General features: G+C 36.0%; 2 protein-coding genes across 6 annotated transcripts in view; one reads left to right on the forward strand and one right to left on the reverse strand.

Moving 5' to 3' along the window:
- The window catches only part of PITRM1 (pitrilysin metallopeptidase 1), a 30,567-nt gene extending 24,515 nt beyond the window's left edge, over positions 1–6,052 (forward strand). For all 3 annotated transcript variants that reach the window (XM_049798081.1, XM_049798084.1, XM_049798082.1), the window contains 5 exons: positions 529–641; positions 1,190–1,315; positions 2,591–2,736; positions 4,446–4,548; positions 5,172–6,052. In XM_049798081.1, the coding sequence (XP_049654038.1) occupies positions 529–641; positions 1,190–1,315; positions 2,591–2,736; positions 4,446–4,548; positions 5,172–5,265 (582 nt within the window). In that variant the 3' untranslated portion in view covers positions 5,266–6,052. The remainder of the gene's footprint in view (positions 1–528; positions 642–1,189; positions 1,316–2,590; positions 2,737–4,445; positions 4,549–5,171) is intronic.
- Positions 6,053–6,317: 265 nt separating this feature from the next.
- Positions 6,318–17,730, reverse strand: part of PFKP (phosphofructokinase, platelet) — a 47,200-nt gene continuing 35,787 nt past the window's right edge. For 2 of the 3 annotated variants that reach the window (XM_049798086.1, XM_049798087.1), the window contains 7 exons: positions 15,879–16,031; positions 11,980–12,144; positions 10,767–10,828; positions 9,647–9,758; positions 8,186–8,285; positions 7,424–7,529; positions 6,318–6,853 (listed from right to left, as the gene is read on the reverse strand). In XM_049798086.1, coding sequence (XP_049654043.1) covers positions 6,700–6,853; positions 7,424–7,529; positions 8,186–8,285; positions 9,647–9,758; positions 10,767–10,828; positions 11,980–12,144; positions 15,879–16,031 — 852 coding nt within the window. In that variant the 3' untranslated portion in view covers positions 6,318–6,699. The remainder of the gene's footprint in view (positions 6,854–7,423; positions 7,530–8,185; positions 8,286–9,646; positions 9,759–10,766; positions 10,829–11,979; positions 12,145–15,878; positions 16,032–17,730) is intronic. The other variant, XM_049798085.1, reaches the window with a different exon arrangement.

Genomic DNA, 17,730 nt, shown 5'->3' on the forward strand with positions numbered 1-17,730 from the left:
GAAGACTTGAGTTTATTGCAGGGGATGTTTGAGTGAAAATTCATACAGCTGCTACTGTTCAAAAATAGTTTGCATTTTTTGTGGGTTTCAGTTTCTGAATTTGTTTTCAATATTTAAAATTGAGTAGATGGATTGAAATATAATGTGGTGACCATGTACTTATGTGGACATAGAAGTGGAGAGTTATGAACACTTGCTTCAATCAAAGACATGGCAGAGGAAGCATGCCACTCAAAACTCTTTGGTAATAATACAAGATCTGCACAACTGAGAAGCTGGTGTGCAAGGATGGGTAGCTGATGGACGGTGTCCATGCACTTTAGTTTCCCAAGGTAATCCTGTGTACTGGATTGCTAATATGGGCACAAGCGAAATGTCACTGGTTGCAGTGTAGGTCAAGTGGCAGCTTTAGTATTTGTGTGTCTCTATGTTTGGCAGAATTTCACAGTTCTCAAAAAAGCCAGAGTTCTCAAACGGGTGAAGTGTCTAATCTCTGCTAACTGTGACAATAATGCATTTTTCTCTTAGGATCCTACTTTCAAACCATGCCAGATGAAGACCCACTTTGTACTTCCGTTCCCAGTGAACTATATTGGGGAATGCATTCGAACAGTTCCCTACACAGCTGCAGACTATGCAAGGTAGGAAAGCAGAACCAGCAGGGAGCTTCAGCATATGTTGCACAGCACAAAACAAAATGGTAGGTGCTAGGCTGACCACAGAAAATGGAGTATTGATAGAAAATGCTTTGCTGTGCATTTGTCACAAAATCTTTATGGAGCATCCTTTATATTGCTAGGTCCAGAAATGCCCTGTTTTAGTAAATGCTGAGATGAAGTGATGAGGGGCTGCTATCCCCTAACTTCTGAATAAACAGCCCTGGCAACTTGGATGTGTTGGAGTTGACAATCCTATTGCGTGCAACAAAGTTTAGGAGGCTGCTTTTATATTTCATTAAAATGAAATAAATGGAAATAGTCAAAGAGTGTTCCAAGGCAATGCCGCTCTTAAAATAATGTCACATTATTCAGCTATTATTAAATATTGAGTATTGTTATTGTTACTGATGTAGATTACAAGAAGCAATGCATTGCAAATAGGGATCTTTGTCAACTTCAGAGGAAGTTGAGAATATTACTGTTGTCCAATTCATTTAACATCTTTGCTGTTGATATTTCTCTCGTTACAGCCTTCGAATTCTTGCACGGTTGATGACAGCTAAATTCCTACATAGAGAAATCAGAGAGAAAGGAGGGGCTTATGGTGGAGGTGCTAAACTTGGTCACAATGGTATATTCACTTTCTACTCCTACAGGTAACAGTAGGTTCATTATTTCCTGTACATGTCTAAGGGGACCACCGATTGCACTTGCATGTGTCTTATTTTTGACTTAGTTGTAGTTGTCTTTCAAGATTAAGTAAAATGAAAAGAATGAAATAACAAGAAAGTGATTCAGTGCTGATGAAGTTCAGATTAATTGCTTAAGGTATGTGCTAAACCCCTCCTTGCTTTCTCTGGTTTCTGTCCTTGGGAAAGCCTAACTTATCTCTGCTGGTAGCAACCACCATTGTCTCTGTATCTAGATGTTAACTGTCTCGGTACCAGGTTTATGTAAAACTGGCTTTCACTTGTTTCTTCCTGGGTTGAGGAGGCCCTAAAAAGGAGAATTCCAGACTATTCTAAATTTGAGACCAGGAAGTAGAATGATGTTGCTCCCTATGTTCCCAAGTTTAAAAATACACAGCTTCGGTGACTGGCTGGAATCATCAGAGATTCAGCAGAAATCATTGCTGGTGATGAGCTAGAACTGCTTTCTCCTTCTTTTCTTTTCCCTTTTTTTTTTTCTCCCAGTCCAGAACAGTTACCTTGCATTGGTGTTTTACCTTGCATTGATCTTACCAAAGCACTTGCGACCTGGAGGTATTAAAGACTAGTTGTAATCCCCACTAAAAATGTCATGTGGCTAGAGTCCTGTCTTAAATCATTTTTCTAGACCAAAGGCAGCCTAGCACAGTACTTGGTCAGGATTCCTAGCTAAAATTTGAGCAGCCTTGCCTCACTATGAAGCTTCAACATGGTAGGACTTGTCCTGGTTAGCGTTTCAGTAGTTGTTAACCTGTTGTACCTGTTTTACAGAGAGCAAAAACAGGTGTAGCAGGAAAAGCAACTCGGAGAAGATATGGCATATCATAAATATTACTGGTGTTGATATTAATGGCAATTATGCTTACTAAGCTGGTGCAGCAAACTGATAGGGCATTGTAAACAGTGCTGATTTAGCATCTTTTTTAATACCAGTTTTCTGCATGCTGTCTTAGAACTACTTTTAGGCAACTGAACTTGCTGCACTTGTGTATCTAAAATTCAAAAGATGCCTGGTTTATAACACTTCTTTCTTCTGAAGAAAAAAAAAAAGCCCAACCCCAAAACTTCTTTTTGTACGTTAAAAGGAAGTTTATCATTTGGTTTAATCCCCATGTATGTATGCTTGTGTGATGCATAGTAAACTGTGAATGAAATGAGAACAAAGCAATTAGGTTTTCATTTTGTAAGACTTGAAGTAATTAATTTTTATTTTTTTCTTCTAAGAGACCCGAATTCATTAGCGACCTTAAAAACATTTGAAAAAGCAATCAAATGGGCCAAATCTGGAGAATTCACACAACAAGATATCGACGAAGCTAAGCTAGCAGTATTTGCTGCTGTAGATGCACCAATAGCTCCTTCAGATAAAGGTATACTCTCAGCAGCCTCACAGTGCTGCCAATATTTTTTTTTTTTTATTTAAGTTTACAGGGAAGAAAATAGTTTGCTAAACTGTATCGTATGATAAAACTTCTACTTGGCAGATGTAAGACAACTGCAGTTTCAACAAAGCAGTCAATTCCTGTTGCTCCCTTTCAGAAACGCCACATGCATTCAGTCTCTCTACTGAAGTTTTCATATTCATACTGCTCCTTGATGTCAGGTGAATACAGCCAGGAGATGGAGGCAGATTAAAGAAACAACTTTAGGCTTGAAAAGCGCGTTAAATGCAAGCAAATGAAAAGACATATTGGTCTTCTGATTCAAAAAAACCTGAAGGATTATTTTCCTGACACAAGTATGCATACTGACTATGAATGTCTCTAACCTTTTGTGCATACTTTTTTTGAAGAAATTAAAGCATAAAAGTCTGTCTGCTATGGTGGAGCATGTTCTCTACATATCTGCATACTTGTGATGGCTTGGTAGTATCTTCACATCTTTTCAAGTTGCTCACTTGTTCCTTTGCTTTCCTCACTTTTCCCTCCCTCCCCCATTCTCAGCTTAATTTCAGTCCAAAACTCGCTGAGTTAGAATACGTTCCTTTCCTATACAAAAGGAATGATAAGGTTAAAATTAGCGTTATTTTAATATGTATGTGTATTAACGCTAACTTATTAAACAAGAAAACTTAATGAAGCTGAATTTCAGCTGATGGAACTTGGTTTTGGTCTGGGCAATTAAAAAAAGAGTAATCAATTTTAGGTGCATACAAGTGAAATACATGCATATTGAATGTTGGTATTTGTGAGAGTAGTGACTTACATTCTTTGATATTTGAACACGCATCTTAACGGAGCTATGGCAAACTTAGTGGAACACTGAATAGAAGAACATTGTTCAACAGGCTTAGAGGCTGTTGCAGAAATACCTGTCCCTTTATACTACTGTTATTTTGATCATTGGCCCTGGATAAGAACTTGAACAACCTTATCTAACCTGGAAGTCAGCCCTGCTTTGGGCAGGAGGTTGGACTAGTCAACAGATGTCCTCCCAAGCCACATTTCTTTCCATATGATTATTTGCATGACAAAAAACTTCTCTATTATTATTTTGGAGCTCTCTGGTTGTTCATGGACTTGTAATATTAATATTAAAATACTGTAGGCAAGTATTCCAACAAAAGCATTAAAGCATTTGTATGCAGATTTCTATGTGTAGTACAAAAAGGTGATCAAACCTTTGCATTGCACGTATATTACAACTGTTTGCAAATTTCAGGAGTTTGTTGTTATAAACCACAATAAAAAGAGATGCCTCATGAAATGCAGTTAGGCTAAAATGTTGTTAGAAAGTACTGAGACTCTTCAGAATTAATCATTTTTAGGTTTTCTGGACTACCATTACGTTTAGGTTTTTGACAAACTAAATCACTTGACAGAATAGAATATGAATCTTTTTTTTTTTCCTAAATAGGAAACTCTTACTACCTCAGAAAATTAATTTCCCAGTTCTAACCTTTAATGTTTGATTTATAGTTAGATATTGCCTCAGAACAATGAATGGCCTTAATGGTAGTCTCTGTTCTTCCCCTCCAGCAGACGTAGTACCTGTCTTAGTTTGCACTCGTTCATGTGCCTAGTTGTAGCTGAGATTCCAGTCCACCAGTGCAGTGCATGGTTTTGTTGTTTTTTCCTAGGAATGGATCATTTCTTATATGGGATTTCAGATGAAATGAAGCAGGCACACAGAGAACAACTTTTTGCTGTCAACAGTGATAACCTGGTTGATGTATCAAACAAGTAAGTCTGTGCTCAATTTAGGAAAATATTTACTTGGAAAATAGAACAAAAACCTCATTTGAAGAAGAAAACAGTTTGTGAAAGTTGCCATAATAAAGTTCTTGGATATTTTCCCTTGGCCTTTTGTACTACTTTCGCTATTTGCTTTTGTAACCTATAAAGAGAGATGTTAATTATGTCCTGCTTATTGCATTTTAGCAGGTGTATATCCGTCCTACATTCTGAATTTGTGGGTGGTGATTGTTTTACTTTGGAAGGGTCCAGAAACTGTTGGAGAGAGAGTACACTCAGACATCCAGCTCCTGGCTATATGAGTTGGTTCTTCTAGACTTGTAACATTTTGTGCTTCTTTAGACTTCTGAATTCACTTCTAGGCTTAAGAATTCCACTACTGAAGAATACAAGGTTAAGGAGATAGGCTAGTTAGGGCTATGTCTTAGGAGACTGTTGTATTGTGATGACTGGGGAAAAAACAGTAAGTCCAAAAGATGCTGTAAATGTAAACAAGAGGTATGTTATCAAAGAGCACTTTTTCCTGAGATGGGAATATTTTTAACTTGTATAGCAGAGTTAGATAACAGAATGCAGCAGCTTCTCATTGCTTTGGTTTTTTTTTCTTGCAGGTATCTTGCAGTTGGGAAGAGCACGCGCAGTCAAGCTGTACTAGGCCCAGAAAATGCAGATATCACCAAAGATCCCTCATGGGTCAAACGATGAATTGCTGCTGAACATCTGAGCTAATATAAAACAAGCCAATCTGTGTGACTATATAATTAGGGGTTTTTAGTAACTTTTGACAGTGCTATGGTCCAACTTAAATATTCATTGCTGCTCTCAACAGTATCCAACAAACCAGTGAAAAGCTGTCCTTGAAATAATTATGTGAAAAATTTTCTAACCATACAGTATTTGAGAGCAAGAATTATATGTTCTCTATGGCAAAGACAGACCTTAATATTTTATGGAAGACTCACTCCTCCCATTGCTATATGAATACTATGTAAATTAAATATTTTTGTATCTGTAAAACTTTTGAGTTTTAAATGGTGTTTGTTTGAAATCATGTCTGCTGTTGGATATATAAAGAACTGTCTCCCATAGTGAGAGATTTTATTCTTTGGTGTGATAATGCCTTTACGTAAGCCACCTGCAGGTAGAGGAGCTTTTGACAGTACATTCCACCTTGCATCAAGCCCAGTTTGTAGTGAATTGCAGTGTAGTGGGCGAATCAGTAATGAGGCAGCATACAGTGTATTTTAATTTTAGCCTATCTTGCCACTTTGAGCAATGTTCAGTCATATTTTCATATGACAGTCTAGTATTTAGCTTTTTGTCAAGGTCTAGTTAACAGAGAAGCTGGCCTGAGGAAACATTTAAAAAATCAGTTTTACCCTTTTTCATTATTAGTTTTTGTTTTTTTAAATAGTCTTGAAGAAGCTGGGAGAAAGGAAGCATGAAGCAAGGACCAGATTACACCCTTCTGAATCTCAAGTTTTTAAAGCTTCCCCTGCCTGGCCTGCCCCCCCCTCCTTCCCCCCCCTCCCCAATAGTTTTATCATTCCTGTATAAGGATAAAGAAATCCACATTCCAGCCTAATCCTGAAGAAGCAGCAAAAACCAGCTTGCCCTGCTGTGACTACTACCTGCATGGTTAGGGAAGGAAAAGGGCCATTGTTTTTCTCCTTCACTGGAGTGTATAGAGAATCCTTCATGAAGCATTATTCCCCGCCCTTGTTTAAAAGCAGGTGAATACGGTTTTTGACAAGTCATGATGTTTGCAACAGTATTTTATTTCACTTCAGATACATTAAGCACATTCTGTAACTCAACACAAAGCTAGCCATCTACACTTAATTTTTGGGTGTAAGTACTCTGAAACAAAGTGCAGTAGATGAGTAACTTACAGAGTGCATAGAACAGCGTTGCACTGATTGTTAAAGGGTAGTATCAGTAAATGGTGCTTGTCCATTAGATGCTAGGGTTTGTTTCAAACGTAACACAAATACAGGACAAAATCTGTGACATCTGAACATCTTGTTTCACATAAAGTGCTGGTACAATAACTTAAATGTTACAAAACAAAGCTGTAATGATTCTAAAGCATTGTTACTCACAATGTGCATCTATTACAATAATCTAAAAGTGTTGTCTTTAGATGGCTCCGGTTTCTGCTTCCTTTGGGCTGTGCATAGCAACATGCTCCAGCTGGCCTGAATCTGAAACATCATAACTAGTCTTGTACTTGGCCAGGATTTTCATCAGTGGTCGCAACTTCAGCCACCATTGCTCCTTGGGAATCCTGTGTCTGTGTAACAGTTGGGGGAGGAAAAAGATAAGGTGATTCACTTGGTGGCCAAGACAAACACATTTGACAATACTAACAGTAATGGCCTTCCTCAGAAATAGGATCAGATATTGACATTTATGGTGGGATGTAAACACTGACCCAAAATGGAGAGAATTAAGGACAGAATACTGAAGAAATGAACAGATTTTACTGGAAAATGTTCATTATAGGTAAGCATAATGCCAAATATGGCGCAAAAATGCTGCTCCACTAAACTCCACCAGAATGTAAAGCAATTCTGGACATTAGAACAAAGGCATTACAAGAAAGTTATTTAAAAGAACAGTGGAGTTCCAGAATTCACGAGAGGCTTCCAACTATGAGGACGAAGAGAAAGCATGAAGGGAGTCATTAGAAAAGACAAGTGAACAATCAGAGTGAATCACTGGCTGAATGCAGGCTAACGATGAAAGTGGAGTAAAAGGCTTGACAAACGCTGTGTGTCAGCGCTGCAGAGAAGTTGTTCACTTGATGTGGTGAAAGGAAGCCTGTGTTGAGATGTTTAAAATGTAAGCAGCATATACGTACACAAAGTCTGTTTCAGTCTTAAGCTCAGCCACAGGTTGGAAAACAAGGTTGCGTCTACGCATTCCCAGCAAACAAACTGAGTCATCAGTATTGGCAAATACTTTTCCTAAAAAGAATGAAATAATTCAGTATCTTTCTTATTCACACTTGTAAGGGCAAATACCCCTTTTCTGTAATTAAACTGAATAAGAAGCTTACAGTAGCTTAATTCCAGTTAACTGAATATTTAATGTAATAACAAAACATCAATTAGTACTTTAATAGGGTTAGGAGTTCTTCACTTTTTTAACGTAGCTTTGGTGATTAGCAATGAAAATACAGTGTAATTAAGCAACAATAAGACTGAATTTTAACATCCAGTTTTAAATTAGATTTTAGTAAATAGTACTTTACAAAAATTCCCAAAGAAGACATATTACCTTCTTCTGTCTCCCATGTAGCCACCATGAAACAAAAAGGAAGAACAGATGTAACTATATAACCATCAATTCCTTCATGCACGAAAAACTGTAATCACACTAGCATTTTTTTTTTTAAAAAAGATAAGAAAAGAGCAATCTGAATTATTGACCTCACTTGAGGGGAAATCTTACAGGAGGAAGCACAGCAAGGCACTACGACATAATGAAAACATAACCGAGAGGGAAAGAAGTATGTTGACTAGCAAACTAATACACATTCACATGTTTGCATAGTAGAGTAGTCTTATACCGATAGCTAATCAAAGACAGTAACAAGAGATAGCACCAAATATTTCTGCACCTTTTCGGTAGGTTTCTTTCAGTTTTTTGGAAATCCACTGCATAGCTTTTGCAGAAATTTTTGTCCCGAAGTTTCTATCAAATGGTGAAGGTGCACCACCCTGTGTGAAAATTGAAGTGTGGGTTAGTGTAGTTATTGAACCAGGATTTGTGTCGTCTTATTTTATCCGTCACCTCTGTTCATGGCCTGCTCTACCTCTTATTTCCATTTCCCCCACTTAGAAAAACAAATAAACAAACCAAAAACCCCACCACACAAATCAAGTTAAACATTTAAAATTTGTGTTAAACACCATTAGAAGTCTCACTGAATCAATAATACTTTTCACTTAGATAAATTTCACTGTTTTCCCTTTTTTCCACTTCTCCACAGGGTGATCATTAAGCACTGCCCAGCTGTCACGCTTCCATAGGGCAACCTGGTTTCAGCATAGTCCAAGAAACTGTTGAAGGAGAGGTGTCAGGAGGAGCCTCAGAAACCTAAGTGCTGACTCTGTAATCTAGGAAGTCTGGGAAGCATCGCGCTCTATTGCAGATAGAACAAGGAATACTGTGTATGTAATACTAGGATGAAAAAAACCACATTAGGACTTCCTTGACTAGTGTTGTTTTGTTTAGGTGTTTTTTTTTTTTTTTTAAACCCTCTTTCTATATTATATAATGTCTGACTTTTCTGTCTGTTTTCAATGCAGCAGATGGGACTGAAATCATAGGTGAAGTAGTTTCAGATTGGTTGACTAATGCTGGTCCTGACCTTCAAAATAAACTTTGCTAAATTTTACACAAAGTGCCAACCTCAGCACTGAATAATCTAAAAATATGAGTAAGGGGAATATACATACAACTTGAAATGACTTAAAAGGAGAGAGTCATTTCACTACTAGTACTTGAGAAATTTGGCTGTACTTGTATTTTTTACTCTACCTCAGTCTTGGTGGTTAGTGTAGCCAAATTTGAAACTTACTATTTGCGCACTAACAAGCATTATAGTGAGATAAAGAGATGCAAGGTACAAAGACCACAAGGAGTAGTTCACTACTGTCTCTTCTACAAGAACAATTCATCTGCACATATTTTCTTAATGAAATCTCATCTTTCCCAGGGTTCAGAAGCCAGATACATTACAGATGGGCAGATAAGTTTGTTCTAAGGATATATTACAGTAATAGTAAGATACCTGTATTATCTATTAAAAAAGTGTAATTGTTTATTAATACAGACAGGAGAGGAATGAAAATGAAAATCATTAAGAATCTAATGCATTTTTTCCCTAGATTTTTAAGAAGGAATTGCAGTAAAATGTAACACTAACAAAAACTTCTGAGTTACCTATAAACAAAAATCCATACACTTTTTTCTTTAATCCTGAATCAGACTCGTTTGAAATGCTTGAATAGTGTTCTCTGTATGTTCTCTGTTCATACAAATTTAAGCTTCTCTGTAACTTTAAGGTCATTTTTACCTGCTGCATGTGGCCCAATACATTTTTTCGACAGTCAAACACTCCTTTTCCTTCTTCAGAATACAGCTGATAAATGAAGTCAGTTGTGTAGTTCTCATTGCAGTTCTCATTTCTGTAACAATTAAGGCCAGATACAGTTAGGAAATTTACTATTAAGTAGTGGATGTCTTTACAACTACTGAATGACAATGTTTTCCCATTTTCTTGATACGAGTAACTACGGCCCGGGTATTTTCATCTAATCACATACGTTTACATCCACATAACATGCTCATGATTTTGAAGTCTGCATTACTTTTACTACACTGACGTCACTGGCAGGTCACTTGGAATCCATTATTGAATAAGGTAGTGAAAAATACCATTTTAGGTCTGACAAGTTCGTTATGCAGAGGAAAAACTGCACTAAACCAAAGTCATTAAAACTGCAAAAAAAGTCATTGACATCCAATGTCATCATTTTGCCCTGTATAAAAGCATGGATAATGAACAGTACCTTAGGCTGTTCCTTATTTTTTCACCCTAGTCATATAACTAGTAGAACCTGAACAAAAACAATGGTATCCTCATACAGCTTATTGGGGTATTCATTTTTCAGCCCTTCACTATTTGGCAGACTGAAAATAAATGCTCAAGAGAGAAGCTACAGCCTGATTCAGGCTGCCTAAGAAGGTATAATTTTAAAAAATGTTAATCAACGTATTTTAAATGTTTTGATTTTTGAAAGGTATTTTATTCTGTGTTATCTCCTAAAATCTAAGTAGGATTTTTCTGGTAAAGGCCATAATATATGTGTACACATGTATGCTAGTTTTCACACTATCTCTGGTAAGACAGAATCTACAATAAAAGAAAAAGCCGATGAAAAAATAGGCTGAAAATAGGATAAAATATTAAGATTATAGAGCAAATATATTTATGTAGAAAGGAAGCTTTGGACTCGAGCTTCCTGACAGCTCCCAGAATTGCCTTCTGGAGCAACAGCTTTACTAAAAATCACATGCTAAAGGAATAATCAAGGAATATATACTTGGAGTGTCTTTGCAAGTGGCCGAACAGTCTACCTGGCTGGAAGTGCTCAGCATCACTGATGTCATCTATTAAACCTACTTCTGCTTACCTCAGCACTAGACCACGCTGGATACTGGTTTTCATTTTTTCAGTCAAGTGTTCCACATTAGCCTAGAAACAACAAAAGTATTTTTAACGCACCATACAGAACTCTAAACCAACTTTAATGAGCCTACATATCCTAAGAACTTCTGTGAAGTACTCCACATAAAGTATTATGTGCAAATTCAAATAATCAACAGGTTTTTGGAGATCCAGGATAATATATCATGTATGGGTATTTATTCATCTTAAGTTAAAACTAACTACTTCCTCTACATCACAAATAATTGATTTTAATAGCAACACAAATTTGTTTTTTGTACGCTATACTGGTACAGCACCAAAGTTGGATAACCTTGATATACATAAAAATACAGAACTTGCCACAAAAGATCACAGCTTGCCCTTACTCCCAGTCCTTGCAACAGTCCTGTTATGGATAGTGATGTACTGCTGTGCTGGTACTCCCATATATGACATGTAGAGTACATGCCACTGAGGAATGAGTGGGGAGGAATTATGATGCATTTCCCATCTCTTCCTTTCAGGAAATTTCTATCTTTTTAGCTTTGTAGTTGTCCATGACTACAGCTAGTAGCACCAACTACCTCAGAAGTGTAAAATCCTCACAGTAGACAAGTTCTGTATCAGCTTACACCCTAATCTGTAATCCATAAAGTCCGAGATCTTTATTTTAGTAACACCTCCAAATATGCTCTGAATAGTTGTGGTATCCAAATGAGTATTTAATACATCTTACACACTGTCCGGTTCCTGACCTGAATAGCTTTCTAACACAATGAGCTGAAGCAATATCATAATGGAAAAAGTATTCCTTTTTTTCTCTCCCCCCCCCCGCCTTTTTTTTTTTTTTAAAAACTGCCCAGGTCTGTTTATTTACATGTAATCTGAATTTCAATCGGAAGAATAAAAATAAAACAATTAATCTAGTAGTGTTTAATGGCTAATACAATAATTTTGTCATTTAACTGAACCTGATGCCAAGAATAACTGGGTATATATTCCTTTATATAATATAACATAAGAACTGGCATTATATAAAAGCGCTACTGATAGGTGCAGCTTTTAGATACCATCTAAACTTTGTTTATTTTTTTCTTACATGAGCAATCTACTTCAAATATACACATTATGCCATATATGTACAACAATTTTAGCATCTACTTAAAAATGAGGAAAACATTTCTAATGCTGTATACCTGGAGCTCTCGAATATCAAACTGTTCTTCAAAGATATAAGCAGCATCAGCTCCTGCCGCAAGGGCCCCCATATTAGCCAGATAACCACAATAACCACCCATGGTCTCAATGATGAATACACGACGCTTGGTACCACTGGCTGACTGTTTGATGCGATCACATGTCTAATCAAAGACAAGATATTGTAAGTAAGTTTAAATTAAAAAAATCTGAATTTTTATGCTTTTATATGCCATGCAACTTTGCATCACTTATTGGTAAAAGGATTAAAGAATATATAAATTCCACATATTTAAAAGTTCCAAAATAGCATAACCCATTTAACTGTAATAATTACCAAATAAAGCAATTCTTATAAATCATACATTGAACATCACAGTCAAAATAAAATGTTTTGCTGCTATCAACTATTATTTATTTGCTTCCTGCAAATACTAAAATAAGAATTAATTTTGCTTGTGCATGTACTTAAAAGTTGTGATAGTTTTCTAACAGAGATACAAATAGATATAATGCAGCTTTTTAATCAATTCTGGTATGACTAAGTTTCTCTTCTCTGCTTTGACTCTATTCATTACTGAAGAGTTTATTTCTTAGTATTGATATTAAAATTCATTGCATTCCCAACCATACTTAACAGCTACAATTCCTTAAACTTAAGTTGTGAGCATGTATTGCTCTATTGTTTACTTTCCAATAAGCGTATCAACATCATTCTTTCAAGCACTGGGAGAGCATTTTTTAAAATGTTTTTTGTATTTTTATTAATAGATGCATACTTAATATAAAAATCTCCACTTGCATTCACCAGCATAAAGAATGTTCTCTACAAAGAGATTTGTTGCTTACATGCCACCAATTAACATCAATACTAGAGCTGCCCAAGAGACTTACTTATAAAAAAGCAGAGAAAATGTCCAGTGTAGTAGGACCTAGGAAACTTAGGAAAACACAGAAACCTAGGAACTAGGTTACTATTGCATCTCCAGGTTTTTATAATACTCAAAAGCTATTTGATAAACTCACTTCCTGGAATGAATTTTTTCTACCATTCAGTTATTTTAAAGTCATCAGATAATGTATCATCAGATAATGTATCTTCCTTTCAGAAAGCAAATAAGAGAAATAGAAAGATACTATTTCCTTCTTTGTCTTAAAAATAAATAAATAGGTTATACCACACTTGGTGACAAGAAGAATTTTGTGAAACTGATATTCTGTCCCTACATCAGTCCTGTTTAGTAAAAAACAAGAAATAAAAGTACCTGTGAAGTTTGTCATCTTGAAACGTAAATTATGACTTAAAAAAAAATCCCCATGCCTTACTGTTTTTCTGAATGAGTAACTGCAGGTGCTGTAATATTTGAGGTATTTCTGTTTCACAGATAGTTACAACCAAACCTTCATTCAGCTAACTGAAAATACTTCAAGTTGAAATAAAGATCGTGAGCAATACAGCTTTTAAAAATATACCTAACAGACCACAGAACAAATAATGAATTGATATGTGAAAAAACTAAATATAATAAAAGCTTAGAACTCCTAACATCATAAGGTTTAATGCACTGAAGGACTAAAATCAGTGTATGCATTTATTTAGGTCCAGCTACTAGAAGATAAATGTAATTTCATTTATACAAATATTTTTATATATTGCCAGATATGCACATTATGTGCATACACAAACAAGTGCAGAATTCACATGAAATTATTCAGAATATGGATTGACATTCTGTTATCCTAAGCAGAAAGTATCTCCATGACAAACTGAGTCACAAAAGCCTATGTTGAACTTCAAATATTTTTTAAAAATGACAATTACTTTTAGCTGTCTTGGATTCTACAGTGTCCTCAAGCACTTTACTTTCCCCTTCCAGATGTGCTTTCATAAGAATTTTTGCAGAACACTGTCTTCTGGCATATGGCAAACAATAATAAATTTATAAAAATCCCTATTACTTTTAATAGTGGCATGTGCGGCACTGAACCAATTTTAACTCATTTTAAAAAAGCTGCCTGGAACTGGATGGATACTATGTGTTTAGCTTGTGTTATTAAAAAAATAAATAAATCTTGGCTTTCGACACTGAAACCAAAAGTTTTCCAGCTGCTGGTAGTAGAATGAGATTTTCTGCCTTTTGAGAAGCTCCAAGTTCTAAGCAAGGATGTAAATCATTAGTTGCTTTCGGGATTACCCACTTTAGATTTATTTAGAAGGATTTCTATCCTTGACTATACAAGAGACGTTAAGTAGAAACTTTCTACTATTCTTGCTCTCTCAGAATGACTATGACAGAAACACCCAAATACAAAAATGGCACAGATACATTTTAAAGAATCATTCATTCACATACTACTCCATAGGCTGGAAAGGGCAAAGCTCAAATGCCTGATGCAGATTTCAGAAGTTTTAAACATGAAGACATGGTGACTCTGTCTGGAGTACTCTTTGGAATTCCATTGCTAGTTGAGCTTTCACATGAACTGAGCCAGCTTCATAAAAAATCTGATATTCAAAGCTTCACCAAATCAACAGTGTTTTATTTTTAGCATAAACTAAACATTCTAACCATCACTGAAATTCAGTAAAAAATAAAATTAAAAATAGCTGTATCTATTGAGAGCTTTATTGAAAGCTGTACAAATTCCAATTAAAATTAATAATAAAAACAGTGAAATAAGAGGAAGCAGCAATATATGCAATCATTTCCCCCCCCATTGTTTTCATGTTTTCACTTTTACAGGTGCATCACTATTTGAAGTGATATCAGTCATAATTAGCAGACTTAGCCTGAGATTTATAGAAGTAGGTAAGGGGGAAGCAGCTCATGGAATGGTAAAAGTACCTGTGTCCTGCCTATGAACATATTGCTACAATTTACCCACACTACATCTTAGGTCATCTTCACCCCAAGGATGCTGTATTGCATCTCCCGAAGACCAGGCCATAGTGTATTCTGACACAGCTCTTTCAATTATCTACTGGAGCTTTTTCACTCTATAACTAACTAACACCATATTAAAGCAGGAAAACAAACCTGCATTTCTCAAACCGCTGCATCTCTATTCTGACTTTCTTGGACAATTACTTCCCAATTAGTTATATGGATTGATAATGAGGGGTTTGATAAAACCCAGAGCTCTTCAGAGGCTTACTCATTTGTTTGCATTAGACCTCAACTCAGTTCCCTTTGCTTTGGCTCCAGCAGACTCAAGGATAGTAAAGAACTTAAGGAGTTCATATAGCAGTTGTACCCAAGGGAAAAAGCTATGGCAGACTAAAACTAGAAAACTGACTGTTCTGACTGAAATGGAAAACTCATTCATAGCAAGTTCTGACCTTACACTGTTTAGTCGGCATCAGTGACAGACTTAACTATCTATACTATGAATACATTTATATGCACTTAATAGATGTTAAGCCTAATGCAGTCTATGGGATTATTCATGTGTTTAGTGTTAACCATGTACTTAAAATGCCCTGTTGCACTGAGCTCAGTCATTAGCTCATGCAATAAATGTGGCATTTATTTATAAAATATGTGCTTTCTCCTTTCATCTAAGTAATGCTGAGGAGTTACATAAGATTAAAAAAAAACCAAACAACAGCCCCCCCCCAAAAAAAAAATCAAAGCAAGCAAATTATTTTATTCTCAGTAAAAGTAAATGCCCTAAGAACTAATGCAGCAGTCTTCGATAACAAAACAAAAGTTAAACATAGAACATAATTTTTATAAGTTTAATCTTTAATCAGTCTTGGAAAACTTAACTATAATCCAGAAAAAAACCAACAATACAGTAACCAAATTATTTTAGAAAACTAGACATTTCAAGGTCTTTAGGTAGACTCATCTTATGCATTTTATTGTCTTAACTTTTAACAGATATGCAGTCTTACCTCCACAATAGCATTCAAGGCAGTGTCAGCACCAATGCTAAAGTCTGTGCCTGGCACATTGTTGCTAATAGTAGCAGGCAACACACAGATAGGTACGCAAAACTCCTCAAAGCGGGAACGTGCCTCGTGTAGCTGCAGACAACTTTCATAGGCCTGAAGCAGTGGTACAAGTATGAGTGATACATTCCTTGTCTTTGGATTGCTCTGCTAATGACTCCTTGCATGTGATGGTAAATTTGGCTGTCCACTGGCCCAAGTAAATAAAATTGGTGAGATTATTTCTGGGGGGATATCCTGTACATACCACAACAGTGCACTGGGGTTGCATTGGCACAATGCTCTTTGAAGAAAGGCAGAAGATTAGTGCAAGTTAATACAGAGTGAACATCAAGTGTGCACAGCATAGAGGTCTGAAGCAGTTGGGCAGAAAAAGACAGCATAAAGGTAGACTGGAAATCTATTGGAAACCATTCCACAAGAAACCACTTAAAGAACAAAGTTTGATACATGTTAAGGAGTTTAGAAAGTTGGCTAGTAAAACACCTACAACTTGAAGGAAATGCTTAAAGAAAGCTGCTTTTTTAAAAACTATGTTATCCTATAAAGTCAAGACACACATCGATTTCCACCAAGAAAAAGGAAAAAAGTTTTGCCTATGACTTCCAAGACTCTATCAACATCACACATCTGCCTCTATGCACATAGACTGGATCTAGGCCCAGAAAAATCCAGGAACATGTGCACATGGATGAGTTAATAAAACTTTGCAAGTATAGTTCAAGGTTTCTTTGAAAAACAGCTGTAGGTCCTTGGGAAGATTCCAAACACTACAAAATAAATCATCGTGTGAAAAGGATTAGGTCTTCCTAATAGATATCAAAATAATACTTAAAGGTTAAGATTTTGCAGCTGTTTTAAGGCAGTAAACATATTTTTAGTTACATTATTCCAATTCTTTCTAATCTAAACTAATCAGCATCTCTTATGATGTGTGGCAATTTTTCAAACTGCCTATGTAATGACTCTCCACAAGAAAGCCTGATTACATAGTACGTTACATTCTTCTCTTTCTCCCAGAAAGGACTGATGTTCACAGAAGTCTCATCTTTTCAATTTCTCAAATCAGTTCAGAGAACCAAACTATTGCAGATCAAAATTAGATAGCTATCAAGCTATCTCCACAAATATCTATAGAGTGACTGATTTAAGCAATAACTTAGGACAAAATGATGGGAAAAATATTCATGTGTGAGAGTTCTGCTTTCTAGGTTTTCGTCTTAGATAGAGCAGATCCTGTTCAGTGAGAGGACAGGCCATGTGGCAGTAGGTGCCTAAGTGAAAACTGACTTTCTAAAGTCTCTCTCTACTCATGTATTTCATAAGTGCAACTTTCAATTAAGCTCAGTGCTACAATGCATTTCCAGTTTAAGTCTGAAACACAGTCTAAAAGACTGCACTTTCAGACTTGTAGCTCTGAGAAGCAGTATAGCCAGAAGAGCAACAAATAGAATATATGGGGTTTTTTTGAGAGGACAAGACTTTACTGAGAAAATTTCAGTAACTGTCTAGCCCAACTCAGCTCAGTCAGGCTGCTTTGAATTTTTATTTCTACTGAAAAATAAAGATGTACACCGAGTCACAGTGATCTGGTAAAATCACATGGCTTCATGAAGATCTGAAAAACGTGAGTTTTGAGACTTTTGGGAAACCAAGTCGAAGGGAGATTTAGAGCAATAACTAACACGATTGGTTAGTCTGCATTTATGATATGTTAAGATGCAGTTAAGATATGTTTTACTTGCATTAAATATTGCCATTTTATTTGATGCAAGTGATTTCAGCAAACATATCA

This window comes from Accipiter gentilis, chromosome 4 (genome assembly GCF_929443795.1).
Source record: "Accipiter gentilis chromosome 4, bAccGen1.1, whole genome shotgun sequence".
NCBI lineage: Eukaryota > Metazoa > Chordata > Aves > Accipitriformes > Accipitridae > Astur > Astur gentilis.